At 53.1% G+C, this 19,767-nt stretch overlaps 1 protein-coding gene across 2 annotated transcripts in view; it reads left to right on the forward strand.

Moving 5' to 3' along the window:
* Positions 1–19,767, forward strand: part of ZFYVE28 (zinc finger FYVE-type containing 28) — a 100,086-nt gene that overhangs the window by 76,621 nt on the left and 3,698 nt on the right. Inside the window, exon 11 of one of the 2 annotated variants that reach the window (XR_016037485.1) lies at positions 573–1,035. Coding sequence is in view for 1 of the 2 variants with exons in the window: in XM_055434842.2 (XP_055290817.1) it covers positions 18,413–18,546 (134 nt within the window). In the remaining variant the exon portion in view is untranslated. Of the gene's footprint in view, positions 1–572; positions 1,036–18,412; positions 18,547–19,767 lie in introns of those variants that run through there. The other variant, XM_055434842.2, reaches the window with a different exon arrangement.

Genomic DNA, 19,767 nt, shown 5'->3' on the forward strand with positions numbered 1-19,767 from the left:
TCCTGAGGGAGCGCCTGTTAACCCAGCGGCGTCCTCCTCCCTGGTCATCCCTCGGCCGTGACGAGCCGTCATCTCAGGTTGACTGTTAGGCCAGCCAATCCACCAGGTGCCCCTGTGGCCCTGCCACGCACGGCAGGACGAGTGACCACGGCTGCAGCCCCGTGTGTGAGACGGGTGCAGCCTCAGGCCGCTGTGCCACCTTCAGGCAGGGTGTCCTGAGCCATGGCCACCACTCTGCTTTCAGGGCCAAGCACCCAGGGGCCGCCCGGAGTGTTGTCTGCCTCTCGAGCAGCCCCCGGCCTCTGGGTGGAAGGGCAGGGCTGCTGAGGGGCAGACACAGGCCCGCAGGTGGGTCCTGGAGCAAGGCCCAGGCCTGGAGGACCCCACGCACGTCGCCCCAGCCGCTGCGCACAGGCCAGTTCCCCTGCTGCCCCTGGCACAGTCCTGGGCAGAATGTTCCAGAGCCGAGTGTCCTTCAGCTCTTGTCTTTCTAGGCCTTTTTCTTACCCTTTCAGCGCTCGAATATCAACCTTAAAACTTAGCACGTTTAAAAGCTTGCTGTTCTCCTCTAGACTCACCTCCTCATCTGGAAACTTCCACATCCTCGAGCCAGCAGGAGAGCTCCTTGTCTAGAAGATGGAAACTCGCCCTGACTGAGGTCCGCTCCGTCTTTTCTGTGGACACTTTACTAAAGTGTGCTTACAACCTTCCGCCTCCTTGAAGGGGCTTCCCAAGTGGCTAAGGGGCCCAGGAACCTGCCTGCAATGCAGGAGGCACAGGAGACTCGGACTGGATCCCTGAGAGGGCATGCCCTGGAGGAGGGCGTGGCGACCCGCGCCAGTATTCTGGCCTGGAGAATATCACGGACAGAAGAACCTGGTGGATGACAGTCCATGGAGTGGCAAAGAGTCGGACACAACTGAAGCAGCGGAGCACATTAGCCTTCTTGGAAAACAACACCGACTTTCTAATTTCTGATTACGATTGTGGCCCATTGTGGTTCATTGTAGAAGCTTATGAAAACATAAAAAAGAGTAAAAGAAGGAAATAAAAACTGTTCCAAATCTGATGATGAGCAATTTTATTTTTTTCAGTGAATATTATCTTATGATCGTTTATCTGAAAAATTCATTAAAACACAATATTCATAGAATTGTACTCTGTCGTAGGGACATGCTAATTGTTTCCGTGTTTTATCCATGTGCGGTTAGCCTGTGGTCCCTCTCCCTGAGACCCTGCCTCTGCCTCTTGGAACCGGCGCTTAGGAGTAGAGTCGCCCCAGCGAAGGCAGGACTGCACCTCCCTTGGCAGTGACCGCACCCCCCAGCGCAGCCGGGACCCCCCAGGCTGCCTGACTCACTTGGGAGGCAGAGTGGAGTCGGATGCTCTGGGCTCCTTCTCTCTGGTGACCGGGTCCCCACGTGCCTCCTCCTGTCTCTTCTGCAGAGTGACTTCATGCCTTTAACCCGTTTGGAAGTTGGGCTTCCTTCTGGCTGGGGTCTTTGCTGCAGGTAGCTTTTCCCAGTTTGTCACTTGCCCTTTGGCCTTATTTGTTGATGTCATTTTTAAAAATTTCATTTGTTTATTTGTTATTTATTTTGGCTGTGCTGGGTGTTTGTTGTTGCATAGGCTTTGCTCGAGTTGCGAGCGGGGCTTCTCTCCCGCTGCGGTGCGCAGGCTTCTCATGGCAGTGGCTCCTCCTGCTGCTGAGCACAGGCTCTAGGTCTCACGGGCTTCAGCAGCTGTGGCTCCCGGGCTCCAGAGCTCAGGCTCAGCAGCCGTGGCTCCCGGGCTCCAGAGCTCAGGCTCAGCAGCCGTGGCTCCCGGGCTCCAGAGCTCAGGCTCAGCAGCCGTGGCTCCCGGGCTCCAGAGCTCAGGCTCAGCAGCCGTGGCTCCCGGGCTCCAGAGCTCAGGCTCAGTAGCTGTGGCTCCCAGGCTTAGTTGGGCCAGAAGACCCTACATGTGATCTTCCCAGACCAGGGTTCCAACCTGTGTTTCCTGCATTGGCAGGTGGATTCTTTACCACTGAGACATCAGGGAAGCCCTGTTGATGTCTTTTGATTTATAGATCCTTTAGTTTTATTTTGTGGAATTAAATTTATGAGCATTCTAGAGCTTCATGTCCTCCACCTCTCTCGTTCCTCTCCACCCCAAGGCTGGGGTACATTCCCCTCACGCCTCCTGGGTCTCTGGGGTTACCTCTGCTCTCCCCTGGCGTGGTGAGAGGCCCAGGCTGGTGTGTCTTCTGGGGCTGTCTCCACCCCCTGGAGAGGGTGAGGCGGTTCGGGCCGCCGCCATCGTGATGCATGGGCAGGCTGGCCCCGGGTACAGGCCGAGGACCTTGGCGCCCCCGGAAGGCCAGGTCTGCTCTGCGGCACTGAGGTCCGTGGCTGGTGGTGCCCCTGCCTCCTGGCTCGGGGGCCTCCCTAGCGGTCCTTTGGGGTGGGATGACGGAACCCCAGCAGGCACAGGCCTCTGACCACGTGCTCCTCCCTCGCTGTGCACAGGGACGGCCGAGAGTGGAGGCTGGGGACGTCTCCCCCGGGGGCCTGTAGGCCCTCGGTGCTTCCCGGCCTGTTTGGGAAGAGTCTGCTCCTGTCAAGGGTACGTTCCCGCCCCTGCAGATGGTGGTCCAGAGAGGGAGGCGCCCGTGGGCCGCTAGTCACCCGCCTCCCCGAGCCTCAGTTTCACCATCTGCGAACTGGGCCCACAGCGGTCCCCAGTGCGTGAGGCACTGTGAGGAGATGCCGTGAGTGACCCATCCCTCGTGGTCCCTCCTGTCTCAGCGCCGGGTTGCGTGTCTGCGTCGCTCTCCGCCGTCCTGCATCCTCCCCCCAGGCTCCGCGGGCCGGGTCCCTGGCTGCCAGCCGTCCTGACCGCCCTGCCTGCGCCCGCCCAGCCTCGCTGCTGCCTGGCCTTGCCTCCACTTCCTCTTGCCCCCCGGGCGCAGCAACGGCGGGACAGGGTGACTGACGCGGCGCCCCAGCGTGTCTCCTGCACAAACGGCTCTGCGCCTCCCCCGGCAGGCGCCCCATCTTCCGCTTTCCTGCGGCCCTGGGTCCGGGTGGGGACTGCAGGGGCCTGGGGATACCCTGGGTCCAGCCCTGAGCAGCGGTGACTACAGAGAGGAGACCACACGCCATGTCCCTGGAGCCACTGGCCGCTCCCCACACAGAGGGGGCTGCCAGCGGTCCCCTGGGGGGGTGCTGTGTATTTGTCCGGGAGCCCTCCCTGAGGCCCAGGGCTGCCCTTCCGACCTGCTGGGTCCACGCATCGCTGAAGCCCCTTTGCCTTCGGCGGATAGAGTTATAGCCTCATGTCAGGGCCACCGCTGTCCACTGGCCCCCGTGGCCTGGAAGGATGCGCTTCCTTCTCCAGCTTCTGGTGCTGGCCGTCGGGGCTCTAGGGGGCACATCCTGCACCCAGGGTATGGGGCAGTGAGCCCAGGCTTGGCACGGTGGGCACTGGGCCCAGCCTGGACTGCCTGACTGCTCTGTGAGCTGGGGCTGGGGGCCGTGGCCTGGCCCTGACCACCCCTTTGTGGGGGGTGCTGGGGGCCCCAAGGGGACCACCTCTGGGGTGTGGTGACAGGGCGGGCCCGGGTCTCTAAGTCCAGCCAGTTCCAGGCTGTGTGGCTCTAGGCCCCCCTCAACCCGCCTGCCCACGGCCCACTTCCCTCCCTTCCGGACCTGCACATCACTGCCGCCCGGGTCACAGAGCCGCTCTGGGGCTGGGTGGCGGGCACGAGACTTGAACCCATGGCAGGTGTCCCCGCCGCCACACGGAGCCCCGGAGTCTCCCACCCACGTCCTGCCTCTGGAAGCAGAAACAAGAATGATTGAGCAGTTTAAAAATAGAGGAAAACCTGGAATTAATTAGCCTCTGGAAAACCAGATTAGGCCTCATGACGGTCATCAAATCCACTGTTCACAAATGTAGGGACCCCGAGGAGGGGAGACGGGGGAGCTGGGGGATTGGGGCTCACGTGCACACACTTGATGCTACGTATCAAGTGGGTAGCTAGTGATAGCTGGCGTGCAGCACAGGGACTCCAGTTCCTGCATGCTGCTGACCCTTCCTGAGAGGGTAGGAGGCCCAAGAGGGAGTGGACACGTGTGTGCACGTGACTGATGCCCTTTGCTGTGCAGCAGAAACCAAGCCTGTGGCGCAGCTGTGCTCCAACAAGAAACGTTTAAACATCACTGGTTCCCAAGTGATGGGGCCACGCCGGCCCACCTGGGTGAGTGTAAGAAGCCAGGCTGAGTGGGTGGGGGCCCGAGGGGCAGGGCTGGGTGCTGGGAGTCCCTGGGAGGGGGGCCGCCCTTCTCCTAGACGGGTCCTCCCCAGTGTCTGGCTTTCTAACTAACTTGCAGCCGATGGTGAGCGGCCGTGCTCTGGGCCTGGAGGCAGACCTGGCCAGAGCCGCGGCCACCATGGGGGGCCAGGACTCAATCCAGGTCCCCAGGACAGTTCCTGCCAGTGCTGGCCTGGAAGACCCCTGGGTCCACACGAGGCTTCTCCCGCCAGCTGGCCGCCTCCTGGCGCCCCAGACCCTGATGGAGGGGCCCCAGGCAGAGCAGAAGGGTCGGAGGAGGGCAGACGGGAGGGCGGGGGTGAGGGCTCACAGGGGGCTTTGTAGGGCAGGTGGGGGGACAGATCTTTTCTGAGAGAAAGGCTCAGCGTCAGAGGCACTACCACGGAAGCACGGTGGGAACACCGCCTGATACTTGACATGGTTTTCGACAGCTTTACTGAAATGTAACCGTCATTCGATAAACTGTGGTGCGTGAGTTCCAGTTCCTCCACAGTCTCGCCAGCGGCTCGGCGTGGCCAGGCTCGTCAACCTGAGCTGTTCTGGGGGTGTGAGTGCTGGCTCGTGGCAGTGGCCGTGTGCGCCTCCTCATTGACCTGAGCTGTCCCGGGGGGTGAGTGCCGGCCCGTGGCCATGTGCGCTCCCTTGAGGACGCGTGACACTACGTCTCTTTGTGAGCGCACCAGCCCCGGCCTGTGCTCTCCTGTGTTCTATGGTGAACATCAAGATACATTCTTTTGCTGTTCCTCTTAATTTGTTGTGTCCTTACTGAGTTTTGAGAATTCTTTCTGTTCAGTTCAGTTCAGTCGTTCAGTCGTGTACAACTCTTTGCGACCCCATGAACCGCAGCACGCCAGGCCTCCCTGTCCATCACCAACTCCCGGAGTTCACTCAAACTCATGTCCATCGAGTCGGTGATGCCATCCAGCCATCTCATCCTCTGTCGTCCCCTTCTCCTGCCTTCAATCTTTCCCAGCATCAGGGTCTTTTCTAATGAGTCAGTTCTTCACATCAGGTGGCCAAAGTATTGGAGCTTCAATCTCAGCATCAGTCCTTCCAATGATTATTCAGGACTGATTTCCTTTAGGATGGACTGGCTGGATCTCCTTGCAGTCCAAGGGACTCTCAAGAGTCTTCTCCAACACCACAGTTCAAAAGCATCCATTCTTCGGCACTCAGCTTTCTTCACAGTCCAACTCTCACATCCATACATGACCACTGGAAAAACCGTAGCCTTTACTAGACTGACCTTTGTTGGCAAAGTAATGTCTCTGCTTTTTAGTATGCTGTCAAGGTTGGTCATAACTTCCTAGGAGTCCTAGGTCACTCCTTCCAAGGAGTAAGCATCTTTTAATTTCATGGCTGCAGTCACCATCTGCAGTGATTTTGGAGCCCAGAAAAATAAAGTCAGCCACTGTTTCCCCATCTATTGGGCATGAAGTGATGGCACCGGATGCCATAATCTTAGTTTTCTGAATGTTGGACGGAGGAGCCTGGTGGACTGCAGTCCATGGGGTCGCTACAATTCGGACACAACTGAGCGACTTCACTTTCACCTTTCACTTTCATGCATTGGAGAAGGAAATGGCACCCCACTCCAGTGTTCTTGCCTGGAGAATCCCAGGAACGGGGGAGCCTGGTGGGCTGCCATCTATGGGGTCGCACAGGGACACGACTGAAGTGACTTAGCAGCAGCAGCAGCAGAACGTCAGGATGACAGCGTCCTTTTTCTGTCAAAAGGCTCTTTTTTGTCCCTCCTCTGACAGTGGAATCAGACGCTTGCCGTGTGTCCCTGTCCAGCACACACTTTGGGAGGTTTGCTGCAATGCCTTTGACCATGGGCAGAGACACAGGCTGGGCGAGACGTTCGGGGTTCATGTGACCATCTAGAATTGCACGATATTTTGCTACCAGAAAAACGATGCTTCCTAGTAATTCAGACCTCAAGGGAGTTGTGACAGGGGATTTGTGCTGCCTTCTGTAAAAGACAGTGGCAGGAAACAGATGGAACCCAGCTGGGCATCGGTACACAAGGTGCCAGGTTTCCCTACATCCCGGTGACCAGGAAGATCTGACACTGAGTGACTGTGTAGACACGGCGGTGATGGGAGTGCAGCCTCCCCGGGGGGCGGGAGGCGGGCGGGGAGCCCTTGGCCAGCTGGTGCCCCTATGCCTTCACCCTCGCCGCTCCCAGCTGCCGTCCCTCTGCCTCTGGGGCTCTGGCCACATCCCACCCACACCCTTCCTGCCCCCACCGCAGATGTGAGTACCAGCCAGCCTCTCAGCTCCGCCTTTAATGCATTTGGCTCTAGATTGGGCTCTTGGGGCCAATACACAGGGTCTGGTTCTTCCCTGGGATCCTCTTCCGTGTCCCCAGCCTGTCTGTCCAGCAGCTGCCCACAGAGGACCTGTGCCCTTCCAAAAGAGTGACCACCTTGGGCCGTGTTCCTGGTGCCCAAATAATGCCCATCCACTGGCCCTTGGGGAGCAGGCTGCCCCAGCCAGGCCCCAAGCTCAGCCCCCAGGTGCAGTCCCGGGCCCAACCTCCGGTGTTCTGTTCGGTTGCTCTCCGTGGCCCTTCCAAGCCTCACTGGGCTCCCTGTGGGCAGCACTTGATTGATTTGTCTGCCTCGGACCAGTCTTTTTATGGAGCCTTTAGCTCTCTTTCCATTCACACGCACACACTCACACACACACACACGCCCCACTCTGCAGAACACCTGGAGTGGGCGTGGGTTGGAGACTGCAGTTGCATCTGCCCCAGCCACCGCCCATGGGCCAGCCTTGGCTTCAGTCTTCTGGGAGAGTTCACTGGTCTCTCTGTTTTATTTATCTGGAGTCTGCATGGGGTCTTACTTGTAGCATGTGGGCTCTAGTTCCCTGACCAGGGATCGAACCGGGGCCCTCAACATTGGGAGCATGGAGTCTTAGCCATGGACCACCGGGGGAGTCCCAGACTTCACTGCTATTTCAAGACACAACCTGAGCCTGGGCTTCGTGGCTCTCGGAGCTCTGCCCACGGTCAGGGCCCTGGGTTTCTTGCTGGTGAGCCATGTGCTGCATGGCTTCTGGTTCAGAAAGGCTTCTCTGCCTCCAGGGCTTTATCTGCGGGGCTGGGGCCCCAGAGGGTGCCGTCCCTCCACTAGGAGCCAGACTCTGTGCCCAGGAGGGCTACAGTGGCGCCTGCTGCAGGTACTTCCTCTGCTCAGCCTAAGCTATTCTCCTGGTCCCAGAAGTAGTACGTGATCTTAGAAGACACTTTGGAAAAATACCAACTTGTTCATGGTCGTACTATTCAAATAAATGTAATATTAATGCTTTGCATTGACTATATTTTGCAATAGCTCACTTATGTACATATGATAGCTCTAATTTTTAAAATGCTGCCTTTTTATTTAATATTTTAGCATTTCCAGCATCATTAACTATCCTTCCTGGAAACCTCTGACCTAATTTACTGAATCAACCCACTGTTGATGGGCGTTTAGCTTGAGCTATTTCTTGAATATGCCTTTGCTAAAATGAATACAAGAAAAACATCCTTTTATTCTTTTTAAAGTGCACAATTCAGTGGCTTTTAGCACATTCACAGAGTTGTGTAAACGCCACCACTGTCCAGTCTCAGAACGTTTTCATCACCCCATAAAGAAACCCCAAATATTTCCCTAGTAAAACCTCTTCAGTCGCTGGCAACCGTTAATCTACTTTCTGTCTCCATGGATTTGCTAGACTTTTCTAGACTTTTCAAAGAAATGAAATCACACAACAAGTGACCTTTGTAACCGGCTTCTGTCACAGCTTCGTGTTTTCAAGGCCCATCTACATTGCGGTACCTAATGAAGCAGCAGTCAGAACTGGACCTGGAACCACAGGCTGGTTCCAGACAGGAAAAGGAGGGCGTCAGGGCTGTGTACTGTCACCCTGCCTATTTGCCTTATACGCAGAGCACATCATGAGGAACGCCGGGCTGGAGGAAGCACAGGCTGGAATCAAGATCGCCGGGAGAAATATCAATAACCTCAGATATGCAGATAACACCACCCTTATGGCAGAAACTGAAGAGGAACTCAAAAGCCTCTTGATGAAAGTGAAAGAGGAGAGTGAAAAGGTTGACTTGAAGCTCAACATTCAGAAAACAAAGATCATGGCAACTGGTCCCATCACTTCATGGGAAATAGATGGAAAAACAGTGGAAACAGAGTCAGACTTTATTTTTTTGGGCTCCAAAATCACTGCAGATGCTGATTGCAGCCATGAAATTAAAAGACGCTTGCTCCTTGGAAAGAAAGTCATGACCAACCTAGATAGTATATTAAAAAGCAGAGACATTACTTTGCCAACCAAGGTCCGTCTAGTCAAGGCTATGGTTTTTCCCGTGGTCATGTATGGATGTGAGAGTTGGACTGTGAAGAAAGCTGATCGCCGAAGAATCGATGCTTTTGAACTGTGGTGTTGGAGAAGACTCTTGAGAGTCCCTTGGACTGCAAGGAGATCCAACCAGTCCATTCTAAAGGAGATCAATCCTGGGTGTTCATTGGAGGGACTGATGCTAAAGCTGAAACTGCAATACTTTGGCCACCTCATGCGGCGAGTTGACTCACTGGAAAAGACTCTGATGCTGGGAAAGGTTGGGGGCGGGAGGAGAAGGGGACGACGGAGAATGAGATGGCTGGATGGCATCACCGACTCTGTGGACATGAGTTTGAGTGAACTCCGGGAGTTGGTGATGGACAGGGAGGCCTGGTGTGCTGTGATTCATGGGGTCGCAGAGAGACGGACACGACTGAGCGACTGAACTGAACTGAACTGAATGGTACTTCATTCCTTTCTGTGGCCAAAGATTAATTCCACTGCATGGCTAGACTACATTTTGTTGATCTGCTTATCCGCTGAGCGACATTTGAGTTGCTTCCATTGTTGCTAGTGTGTGTGAACATCCATGCACAAATGCTTGCGTGAGTCTGTTTCAGTTCTCCAGGTAGCCACCTGGAAGTGGAATTTCTGGGTCATATGGCACGGGGAGCTGCTGACCTGTTTTCCAGAGTGCCTGCGGCATTTTGGGTTGTCGCCAGGAATGCACGAGGGTTCCGGCTTCTCCACGTCTTCAGCCACGCTTGTTTTTTTCTGTGTTAAGATCATTATAGTCATCATGATGGGTGTAAAATGGCACGTTGTTGTTTTAATTTGCATTTCCGAAATGACAAATGACACTGAGCATCTTTTCATGTGTTTACTGGCCGTTTATATAGTTTCTTTGGAAAAATGTCTTTCCAGATCCATCGCCCATTCTTTACTTGGGTGATTTATCTTCTTCTTGTTGAGTTGTAAGAGTCCTTTCTATATTCCAGGAACTACACACCCTTGACAGACACATGCGTTGAAAAAATGTTCTTGCATTCTATAGAGTTTTCCAGTATCTTGAAGATATCTTTTGAAGCACAAAAACTTTTAATTTTAATTTTTGGGTGAGTCTATGTTTCAGTTCTCTCGGGTTGACTCTCAGAGTGGGATTGCTGGGTTATGCCTCATGAGGAACTGCTGATATTTGTCTTTGGTTGCTGTGTTTTTCATGTCGCCCCTACGAAATTATGGCCTAATCCAAGACCACAAAGATTCACGTTTTGTTGTAAACGTTTGAGCTCTTACATGTAGTCTTTGATCTATTTAGGCCAATTTTTGTATGTGGTGTAACATAAAAGGTCACTATTTTGCATGTGGAAACGCAGTTTTCCCAGCACCATAAACACTGTTTATTGAGGTGCAGCTGGCTTACAGTGTTATATCGGTTTCGGGTATATGGCGTAGCCTTTCAATATTTGTGCAGGTTATACTCCATTTACACTTATTATAAGATGCTGGCTGTGTTCCCTGTGCTGTGCAGTGTGTCCCTGTGGCTCATTTATTTCACATTTAGCAGTTTGTGCCTCTTAGTCCCCTGCCCTATCTCACCCCTTCCCGTTTCCCTCCCCGCTGGTGGCCGTGGATCTGTTGCTGTCTTGTTACATTCGTACGTTTGTTGCACTCTCTGTGCTCCGCGTCGTCACTCACTCCCTCGGCGTGATGCCCACGGAGTCGTTCATGCTGTCGGATCAAAGTGTCGCTCTTTTTGTGGCTGGGCGATACTTCACTTTGTGTTCCGCATCGTCTTTATCCATTTCAGCTGTTGATGGGCACTTCCGTTGCTTCCGTATCTTGGCTGTTGTAAATAATGCTGCTGTGAACATTGGATTGCATGTATCTTTTCCGATAAGTGTTTTCCTATTCTTTAGGTATATACCCAGGAGCAGAACTGATGGGTCCTATGGTTGTTCTAGTTTTAGTTTTGTGAGGAACCTCCAGATTGTGGTGTACCAAGTTACATTCCCATCAACAGTTTAGGAGTGCTTGCTTTTCTTCACATCCTTGGCAACACTTGTTATTTTTGGTCTTTTTTATGATGGCCATTCTGAAGGGTGGGAGATGATATCTTGTGGTTTTGATTTACATTTCTCTGATGATTAGCAATATTGAGCATCTTTTCATGTGCTTTTCATTTGTATGTCTTCAGAAAAACATTTGTTAAAACTTTCAGTCCATTTCCTGGGGTTTCCTTGTTGGTTCAGTGCTAAAGAGTCCACCTGCCAAAGCAGGAGACGTGGGTTCAATCCCTGGGTCAGAAAGATCCCCTGATTGAGGAAATGGCAACTCACTCCAGTATTCTTGCCCAGGAAACCCCATGAACAGAGGAGCCTGGCAGGCTACAGTCCCTGGGGTTGCAAAATAGTCAGACACAATTTAACAACTAAACAACAGCAATTTCTAATCCATTTTCTAATCCAGTTGTTCATTAAGTTACATTGTATTGTAGGAGCTGTTTATATATTCTGCATATTAACCCCTTATCAGTTGTATCATTTGCAAATATTTTTGCCCATTCAGTTGGTTATCTTCTCATTTTGTCAATGGTTTCGTTTGCTGCACAAAAGCTTTTAGGTTAATTTGGTCCTGTTTATTTATTTGTGCTTTTGTCTCCCTTGCCTTGGGTTTTTGGTGGGCATTCAGTCATGTCTGACTCTTTGCAACCCCCTGGACTGCAGCATGCCAGGATCCCCTCTCTTCCACTGTATCCTGGAGTTCACTCAAATTCATGTCCATTGAGTCAGTGATGCTATCTAACCATCAACAGATCCAAAAACTATCGCTCCAGCTTATGTCAAGAAGTGTTCTGCCAATGTTTTCTTCGAGAAGTTTTTGAGTTTCCAGCCTTACATTTAGGCCTTTAATCGATTTTTAGTTTATTTTTATGTGAAAAAAACGTTCTATTAATAATTTCACTTCTTTATGTGTAGCTTCCAGTTTTCCCAGCACCACTTCTTGTAGAGACAGTCTTTTCTCCATCTCAGAACCATCTTTTGCAAAGTCCATTCTTTGCTTATCGGGTGACCTTGACGCCTCTGGGAAGGTCAGTCGCCCACAGACTCCTGGGCTCGTTTCTGGACTTGCGGTTTCATCGCATCCTCACGGCTCCCATGCAGTGCTGGTCTTGTTCACTGTTGTTAAATTATACGTCGTGTGAGTCCTCCCCCGTGCAGCTGTTCTGAGTCACTGCATCTCTGTATGAGTTTTAGGATCAGCTTCTCAACTTCTGCACGGAAAAGGAAATTTTTTTTGTATTTTGATATGGATCCCATTGAACCTATAGGCCAGTATTGGGAGTATTGCCATGTTAATGATATTAAGTCCTCAACCGTGAACATAAGCTGTGTTTCCGTTTATTTAGGTCTAATTTATTTCAATGATGTTTTATAGTTTTCCATATCTCTTATGGAAAAATGCATCAATCACCTCAGCTATGCAGGTGCCACCCGGAGAAGGCAATGGCAGGCCACTCCAGTACTCTTGCCTGGAAAATCCCATGGATGGAGGAGCCTGGTAGGCTGCAGTCCGTGGGGTCGCTACGAGTCAGACATGACCGAGTGACTTCACTTTCACTTTTCACTTTCACATTGGAGAAGGAAATGGCAACCCACTCCAGTGTTCTTGCCTGGAGAATCCCGGGGACAGGGGAGCCTGGTGGGCTTCCGTCTATGGGGTCACACAGAGTCGGACACGACTGAAGTGACTTAGCAGCAGCAGCAGCATGCAGGTGCCACCACCCTTGTGTCAGAAAGCGAAGAGGAACTGAAGAGCCCCTTGATGAAGGTGAAAGAGGAGAGTGAAAAAGTGGCTTAAAGCTCGGCGTTCAGAAAACGAAGATCATGGCGTCCGGTCCCATCACTTCATGGCACATAGATGGGGAAACAGTGGAAACAGTGGCAGGCCATTTTCTTGGACTCAAAAATCACTGCAGATGGTGACTGCAGCCATGAAATTAAAAGACTCTTGTTTCTTCAAAGAAAAGCTATGACAAACCTCGACAGTGTATTAAAAAGCAGAGAAGTCACTTTGCCAGCAAATATCCATATAGTCAAAGCTATGTTTTTTCCAGTAGTCACATATGGATGTGAGAATTGGACTCTAAAGAAAGCTGAGCACCGAAGAATTGATTCTTTTGAACTGCCGTGTTGGAGAAGACTCTTGAGAGTCCCATGGACTGCAAGGAGCTCCAACCAGTCCATCCTGAGGGAAATCAGTCCTGAATATTCATTGAAAGGACTGATGCTGAAGCTCTAATACTTTGGCCACCTGATGTGAAGAGACAACTATTTTAAAAGACCCTGATGCTGGGAGAGATTGAACGCAGGAGGAGAAGGGGACGACAGAGGATGAGATGGTTGGATGGCATCACCAACTCGATGGACATGAGTCTGAGGAAACTCTGGAAGACAGTGAAGGTCAGGGAAGCCAGGCATGCTGCCATCCATGGGGTCACAAAAAGTCAGACTGGATTTAGTGACTGAACAACAAAGGGTGAACTGAATGGTATTGATATGTAATATATATGCATAATGTGTGTGTGTGTCCATGTATAGTCAGTCATTCAATCGTGTCCAACTCTGTGACTCCATGGACTGTAGCCCGCCAGGCTCCTCTGTCCATGGGATTATCCCAGTAAGAATATTAGAATGGATTGCCATGCCATTCTCCAGGGGATCTTCCCAACCCAGGGATCGATCCAGTCTCCTGCACTGGCAGGAGGATTATTTACTGTCTGAGCCACCTGGGAAGCCCAATATATATATATATCATATATCAATAAAGCTGTTACTGTTAAAGACCTAATTATATTAAGATATGGTAGCAATTTAGAAAAATCTTATTTGCATTAGCTTCAAGAAGATTTAAATATTTGGAATAAATGTAACAAAAAAAATACAAGAGTTACAGTCAGTTCAGTCGTTCAGTCATGTACAACTCTTTGCGACCCCATGAACCGCAGCACGCCAGGCCTCCCTGTCCATCACCAACTCCCGGAGTTCACTCAAACTCATGTCCATCGAGTTGGTGATGCCATCCAACCATCTCATCCTCTGCCGTTCCCTTCTCCTACTGCCTTCAATCTTTCCCACCATCAGGGTCTTTTCCAAGGAGTCAGTTCTTCCCATCAAGTGGCCAAAGTCTTGGAGCTTCAGCTTCAGCATCAGTCATTTCAGTGAATATTCAAGACTGATTTCCTTCAGGATTGACTGGTTGGATCTCCTTGCAGTCCAAGGGACTTGCAAGTCTTCTCCAACACCACAGTTCAAAAGCATCAATTCTTTGGTGCTCAGCTTTCTTTATAGTCCAGCTCTCACATCCATACATGACTACTGGAAAAACCATAGCTTTGACTAGATGGACCTTTGTCAGTAAAGTAATGTCTCCGCTTTTTAATATGCTGTCTAGGTTTGGCATCGGAGAAGGCAATGGCACCCCACTCCAGTACTCTTGCCTGGAAAATCCCATGGGCGGAGGAGCCTGGTAGGCTGCAGTCCGTGGGGTCGCTACGAGTCGGACACGACTGACTGAGCGACTTCACTTTCACTTTTCACTTTCATGCATTGAAGAAGGAAATGGCAACCCACTCCAGTGTTCTTGCCTGGAGAATCCCAGGGACGGGGGAGCCTGGTGGGTTGCTGTCTATGGGGTCGCACAGAGTCGGACACGACTGAAGCGACTTAGCAGCAGCAGCAGCAGGTTTGGCATAGCTTTTCTTTCAAGAAACAAGTGTCTTTTAATTTCATGGCATCAATCACCATCTGCAGTGATTCTGGAGTCCAAGAAAATAAAAGTCTGTCACTGTTTCCATTGGTTCCCCATCTATTTGCCATGAAGTGATGCGATCAGATGCCATGATCTTCGGTTTTTGAATGTTGAGTTTTAAGCCAACTTTTTCACTCTCCTCTCACTTTCATCAAGAGGCTCTTTAGTTCTTCTTCGCTTTCTGCCATAAGGGTGGTATCATCTGCATATCTGAGGTTATTGATATTTCTCCCAGCAATCTTAATTCCAGCTTGTGCTTCATAAAGCCCAGCATTTCACATGATGTATTTTGCATACAAGTTTAATAAGCTGGGTGACAAGATACAGCCTTGACGTACTCCTTTCCCAATTTGGAACCAGTCTCTTGTCCGGTTCTAACTGTTGCTTCTTGAGCTGCATACAGTGGTCTGGTGTTCCTATCTCGAAGAATTTTCCACAGTTTTGATCCACACAGTCAAAGGCTTTAGCGTGGTCAATGAAGCAGAACTAGATGTTTTTCTGGAATTCTCTTGCCTTTTCTATGATCCAGCAGATGTTGGCAATTTGATCTCTGGTCCTCTGCCTTTTCTAAATCCAGCTTGAACATCGGAAAGTTCTCAGTTCACGTCCTGCTGAAACCTAGCTTGAAGGATTTTGAGCATTACCTTGCTAGTGTGTGAAATGAGTTCATAACTCCTGCTGTACATCGAAACTAACACAACGTTGTAAATCAACTATGCTTCATTTTTTAATTATTGAAAATATACACTATAAAAGTGTACAATTTAATGTAATTCTTAACCTGTTGTTGACTCACTGGGAAAGACTCTGATGCTGGGAAGGATTGAGGGTGGGAGGAGACGGGGACGACAGAAAATGAGATGGCTGGATGGCATCACCGACTCTATGGACATGAGTTTGAGTGAACTCCGGGAGTTGGTGATGGACAGGGAGGCCTGGTGTGCTGTGATTCATGGGGTCGCAAAGAGTCGGACACGACTGAGCTGAACTGAACTGAACTGAACCTGTTGTATTGATGCCAAACCCATCGATGCTATTTGCCATTTAGACTTTTCAGTTCCTTTTCCTTGCTTTCCCTGTCCTAAATCTTTTTTCCTCTGCTTTTTAATTTTGACAAAATACATGTAACACAAAATTCACCATTGTAACAGTATTTAAGTGTACAGTTCAGTGACATTATACACACTCACAATGTTGTATGACTGTCACCACTTTTTCCAGTTTTTCATCATCCCAAACTGAAACTCTGTCCCCACTAAACCCCCGCTTCCCTGACCCCAGCACCCACCACTGTCTCTGTGAATATGACTCCTGTAGGGACCTCATATAAGTGGCATCATACAGTTTGTGCTTTTGTGACCAGTTTATTTCACTTCGCATAATGTCCTGAAGGCTCATCCATATCGTCACTGGTGTCCGAATTTTACTCCTTTTTAACGCTGAATAATATTCCCCGTGTGGCTGGACCACATTTTGTCTACCCATCATCGGTTGATGGGCCCTCGGTTGTTACACCTTTTGGCTCTTGTGAGTAATGCTGCTGTGAACGTTCGTGTGTCAGCATTTGTTTGGGTTCCTGCTCTCAGATCTTCTGGGTGAGGCTGTGAGCTGAGCCGGGGGTGTTGATGGACATGGACCCTGGACAGTGACGTGCACCCAGTTTCCTTACTCAGCTCCCAGGGAGGGCGCGGACAGGCTCACACCCCCAAGCGGAAAGCCAGGGGCTTTGTCTCGGGGACACGGCAGGCAGTCTGGGCGGGGAGGGCTCTCGGTCATCACGAGGGTCTCAGCGGAGCAGGGCGCCAGCCTCTCCAGCACCTCCCATTACTCCTCCACGCTCTGGAGAAGCATTACACACTCGGAGACAAATGCTCCCGTTGCCCGAGTGTGCCAGTCAAACGCACCCCCACCTGACTGGGGAGAGGACCCCGAGAAGCCAGCCTGGGCCCCTTCCCCTGGGCCCCTGCACTGAACTCCCAGGCGCATCCCGTCTCCGAGCTTCCTGGTGGTTGGACGCCAAGAGAGATGCCCCTTAATAAGACACCGTTTGGCTGTGCACCCATCTCTGCCGTTGGGGGGGCGCCCATGTCCACGAGGGGCCAGGGCCACTCTCCTGTCACTCAGGCAGGCCGTGGCCTGACGTGATCGCCGTGGGCCGTCCTCCGTGGCCGCTGGATTTTGCTGGAACGTCCAGAGCCACCCCGCAGATGCTGCTGTGTGTGCAGTTGCCCAGGTTGGACTCTCAGGCGTTTGCTGACCTCGGGCTGGGGAGCGTCAGCTCCACCAGCATGGCATCGGAGCCTCTCCCCGTGGTCACTGGCCGGTTCACTCCCAGCGGCCATGCAGGGGCCGCCTGTCTCACCCACCAGGGCCTCTCTCTGACACCGGGAACCCATGCATTTGAGGCCAGCCTCCAGCCTGAAAAACCCCAACTTCCCCGCAGAAAAGCGAAAGCAGAGATACTGCAGGCCCCCGAAGGCAAATTTTAAAAAATTATAGTGAATATTTCTAGATAGATAAAAGATTTCACATCCATGAAACCAGAGAGCAGGAAATGAATTCTGTAGCAGCGTACCTGATCAAACTTTCTGACCAACCCAATAAAAGTGAAAGTGAAGTCGCTCAGTCGTGTCTGACTGTTTGCGACCCCATGGACTGCAGCCTCCCAGGCTCCTCCGTCCATGGGATTTTCCAGGCAAGAATACTGGAGTGGGGTGCCATTGCCTTCTCCAGGGGATCTTCCCGACTCAGGGATTGAACCCAGGTCTCCTGCATTGCAGGCGGACGCTTTACCCTCTAAGCCACCAGGGAAGCCACTGTAAACCCAATAAAAACTTAGTAGCAAAAATGTCAAGGGGAAAACTTGCGGGGGGGAGGAGGAAATTTCCCAGAAAGTAGGAAAAACTGACAGAGGTGAGGACGAGAGGGACATTATTTTAAGGACTGAAAGGTCAGCGCACGCACCCCCTGAAGCTGGGCGAGTGGACACCCGGACAGTCCAGCCTCAGCTGCAGCCGCTACTTGGGGCCTCGGGGTGACCCCTGAACAGCAGGGCCCCTGGGCTGGGGTCAGGGGTGTGTGCGGGGGCTGGAGGACTTGTCTCAGTAGAGAGCACGGTGACCAGGGGCTGGAAACGACAGAAATCTCTCCTCTCATAGATTGGAGACCAGGGATCTGAAACCTGCCAGGGCCACGCTCCCTCCGGAGGCTCTGGGTGGGGGTCCTTCCTGCGTCTTCCAGCCTTCGGTGGCTCTAGGAGTCCCCTGGCTTGTGACCTCGTTACCGCAATCTCTGTGTCGTGGTCACTGGCCCTCCCCACTCCCCTCCTTCTAAGACTCCTGGCCTCAGGTTAGGGCCGCCAGAGAAGCCGGGACCTCTCCAGGTCCTTAGCCTGGGGCTTCTCTCGTGGGCTGGTGGTTAAGAATCCGTCTGGCAGTACAAGGGAGACTGATTGGATCCCTGATCCGAGAAGGGCCCCCACGCCAAGGAACAAGTGAGCCTGCGACCCACGACTCCTGAGTCTGTGCTCCGAGCCTGGGAGCCACGACTACTGAAGTCCGAGGTCCCAGAGTTCACATTGCACAAAGGACGCCCGCACAGGGCAACTAGAGTGAAGCCCCTCTCAGCACAGCTCAAGAAAAGCCTGCCCACACCCAAGAGCCAGCACAGCCACAAAAACAAAAATAAAAATCCTTACCTCGATTGCAAAGACCTTTTTCCAACTAAGGTCCCGTGGGGTTCCAGGTTCGGGCGTGGACACGTTTTGGGACCCGCCAGCCCCCGCAGAGGGTGTGAGTGGGATGACGCTTCTGTAGGACGAACTCAGCCCCCGGTGTTGGACCTGGGGCGCACCCAGGTGCGGGGTGGGGGCCCTCCGGCCAGAAGTCTTGTCCCTGTTGCTGCCTGAAGCCAAGCCCCTGTGTTTCCTTCTCTGTGCAGTGGCTCTATGGCTGGTCCCTGCTCCCCAGACACGAGCGGCCCCGAGTCGGCACCCGTGGCCGTCAGAGAGAAGATGCGTTCCCGGTTCCACGGCAGCCACGACCTGATCCACCGCCTGTTTGTCTGCATCTCAGGTCCCCGTCGGGCCCCGGGGTGGGCATGGGCTCGGGGGTACACGGTGGATGGGCAGGCTTCAGGGCAGTGGCTGGCGCACTGCAGGAGTCTCCCCAGGAAGGTTGGGGTGTGGGCCCTGCCCGGGGGCTCCCTCACCACGTCACTTCCTAGCCCCAAGCCCCGAGAGGAGCCCAGCCAAGAGGTGGGAATCGTGCATCCCCAGGTCCTCCTCAGTGTGTGGGGGGGAGCCCAGGCCGGGCCCGGGGGCCCGTGCCACCCACCCGTGCCACCCACCCACGAGGTCCTGTTCAGTCTGATGTTCTGACTGATCCTGTTTCCTTCCGTCCCCTGGGCGAGGGGGACGATGACTGCTTCATCTCCTGGGATTCAGAGAGGTGCGTGAGCGCAGCGGCTTGTTCACCTTCTCCCTTAGATTTGTGTGTTTTGAGTAGCTGGTGCAGGCACGTGGTTTAGAAGCGGGACTGTGCGGCGGTGTCTCCCTCCCCACCTCCTGCCTGCCACCCACCCCCACCCCCGGGCAGGTTCGCAGTGCCCTCCTGCAGCCTTGTCTCCCACTGGCCAATCCTCTGACCCCAGGCCATGGGGTGGAGCAGCGGGGGACGCAGCCTGTGGACTGGCAGAGTCAGGGTCAGGGTCCCGGGGTGTCACTCTGCACTACCCGGGGTCCCACAGGCGGGGCCCCCAGGGCAGGTTTGGGGTTGACTCCGAGCTTCTGTTCAAACATCTGGCAGAACCCACCGCAAATCCACGGGTCTGTCTTGCGATCTGGGGAACAGCAGGCCCAGCAGGTGCCCGGCAGGGCTGCTGACACACCAGGAACCGCTGGCCACAGTGTTGGGGCGGTGACGGGCCCCGGGGCACCGGGCGGTAGGGGGTAGCTGCGGTCACCCCCTGGCCTTGCTGTGAACGCAGCCCCACCTGCCTTCGAAGAGCTTTTCACTGAGAAGGACTGAGCCCACCCAACTGAGGGATGAGGAAACCTCGTCTGGTGAGGGTGGGGGGAGACCCAAGGGCCCCCCCAGTTGGGCAGGCCCCCAGAAGGGTGGCCCCACAGTGGAAGTGGCCATGATGGGGAAGGACCTGCCACGGGGGTGGGCACGTTTGGGGGCACGGGGTCATCCCTCAGTGAGGAGCCAGGGCCCTTTGGTGGCCGTGGCTGAGACCCCCAGGACAAAAGCGTGAATGAGAGTAACTGCTGCCTGGGGGTGGGAGGCGCTGCT

This window comes from Moschus berezovskii, chromosome 5, assembly GCF_049115385.1.
Source record: "Moschus berezovskii isolate FMDL1 chromosome 5, NW_MosBer_1.0, whole genome shotgun sequence".
Taxonomy (NCBI): Eukaryota; Metazoa; Chordata; class Mammalia; order Artiodactyla; family Moschidae; genus Moschus; species Moschus berezovskii.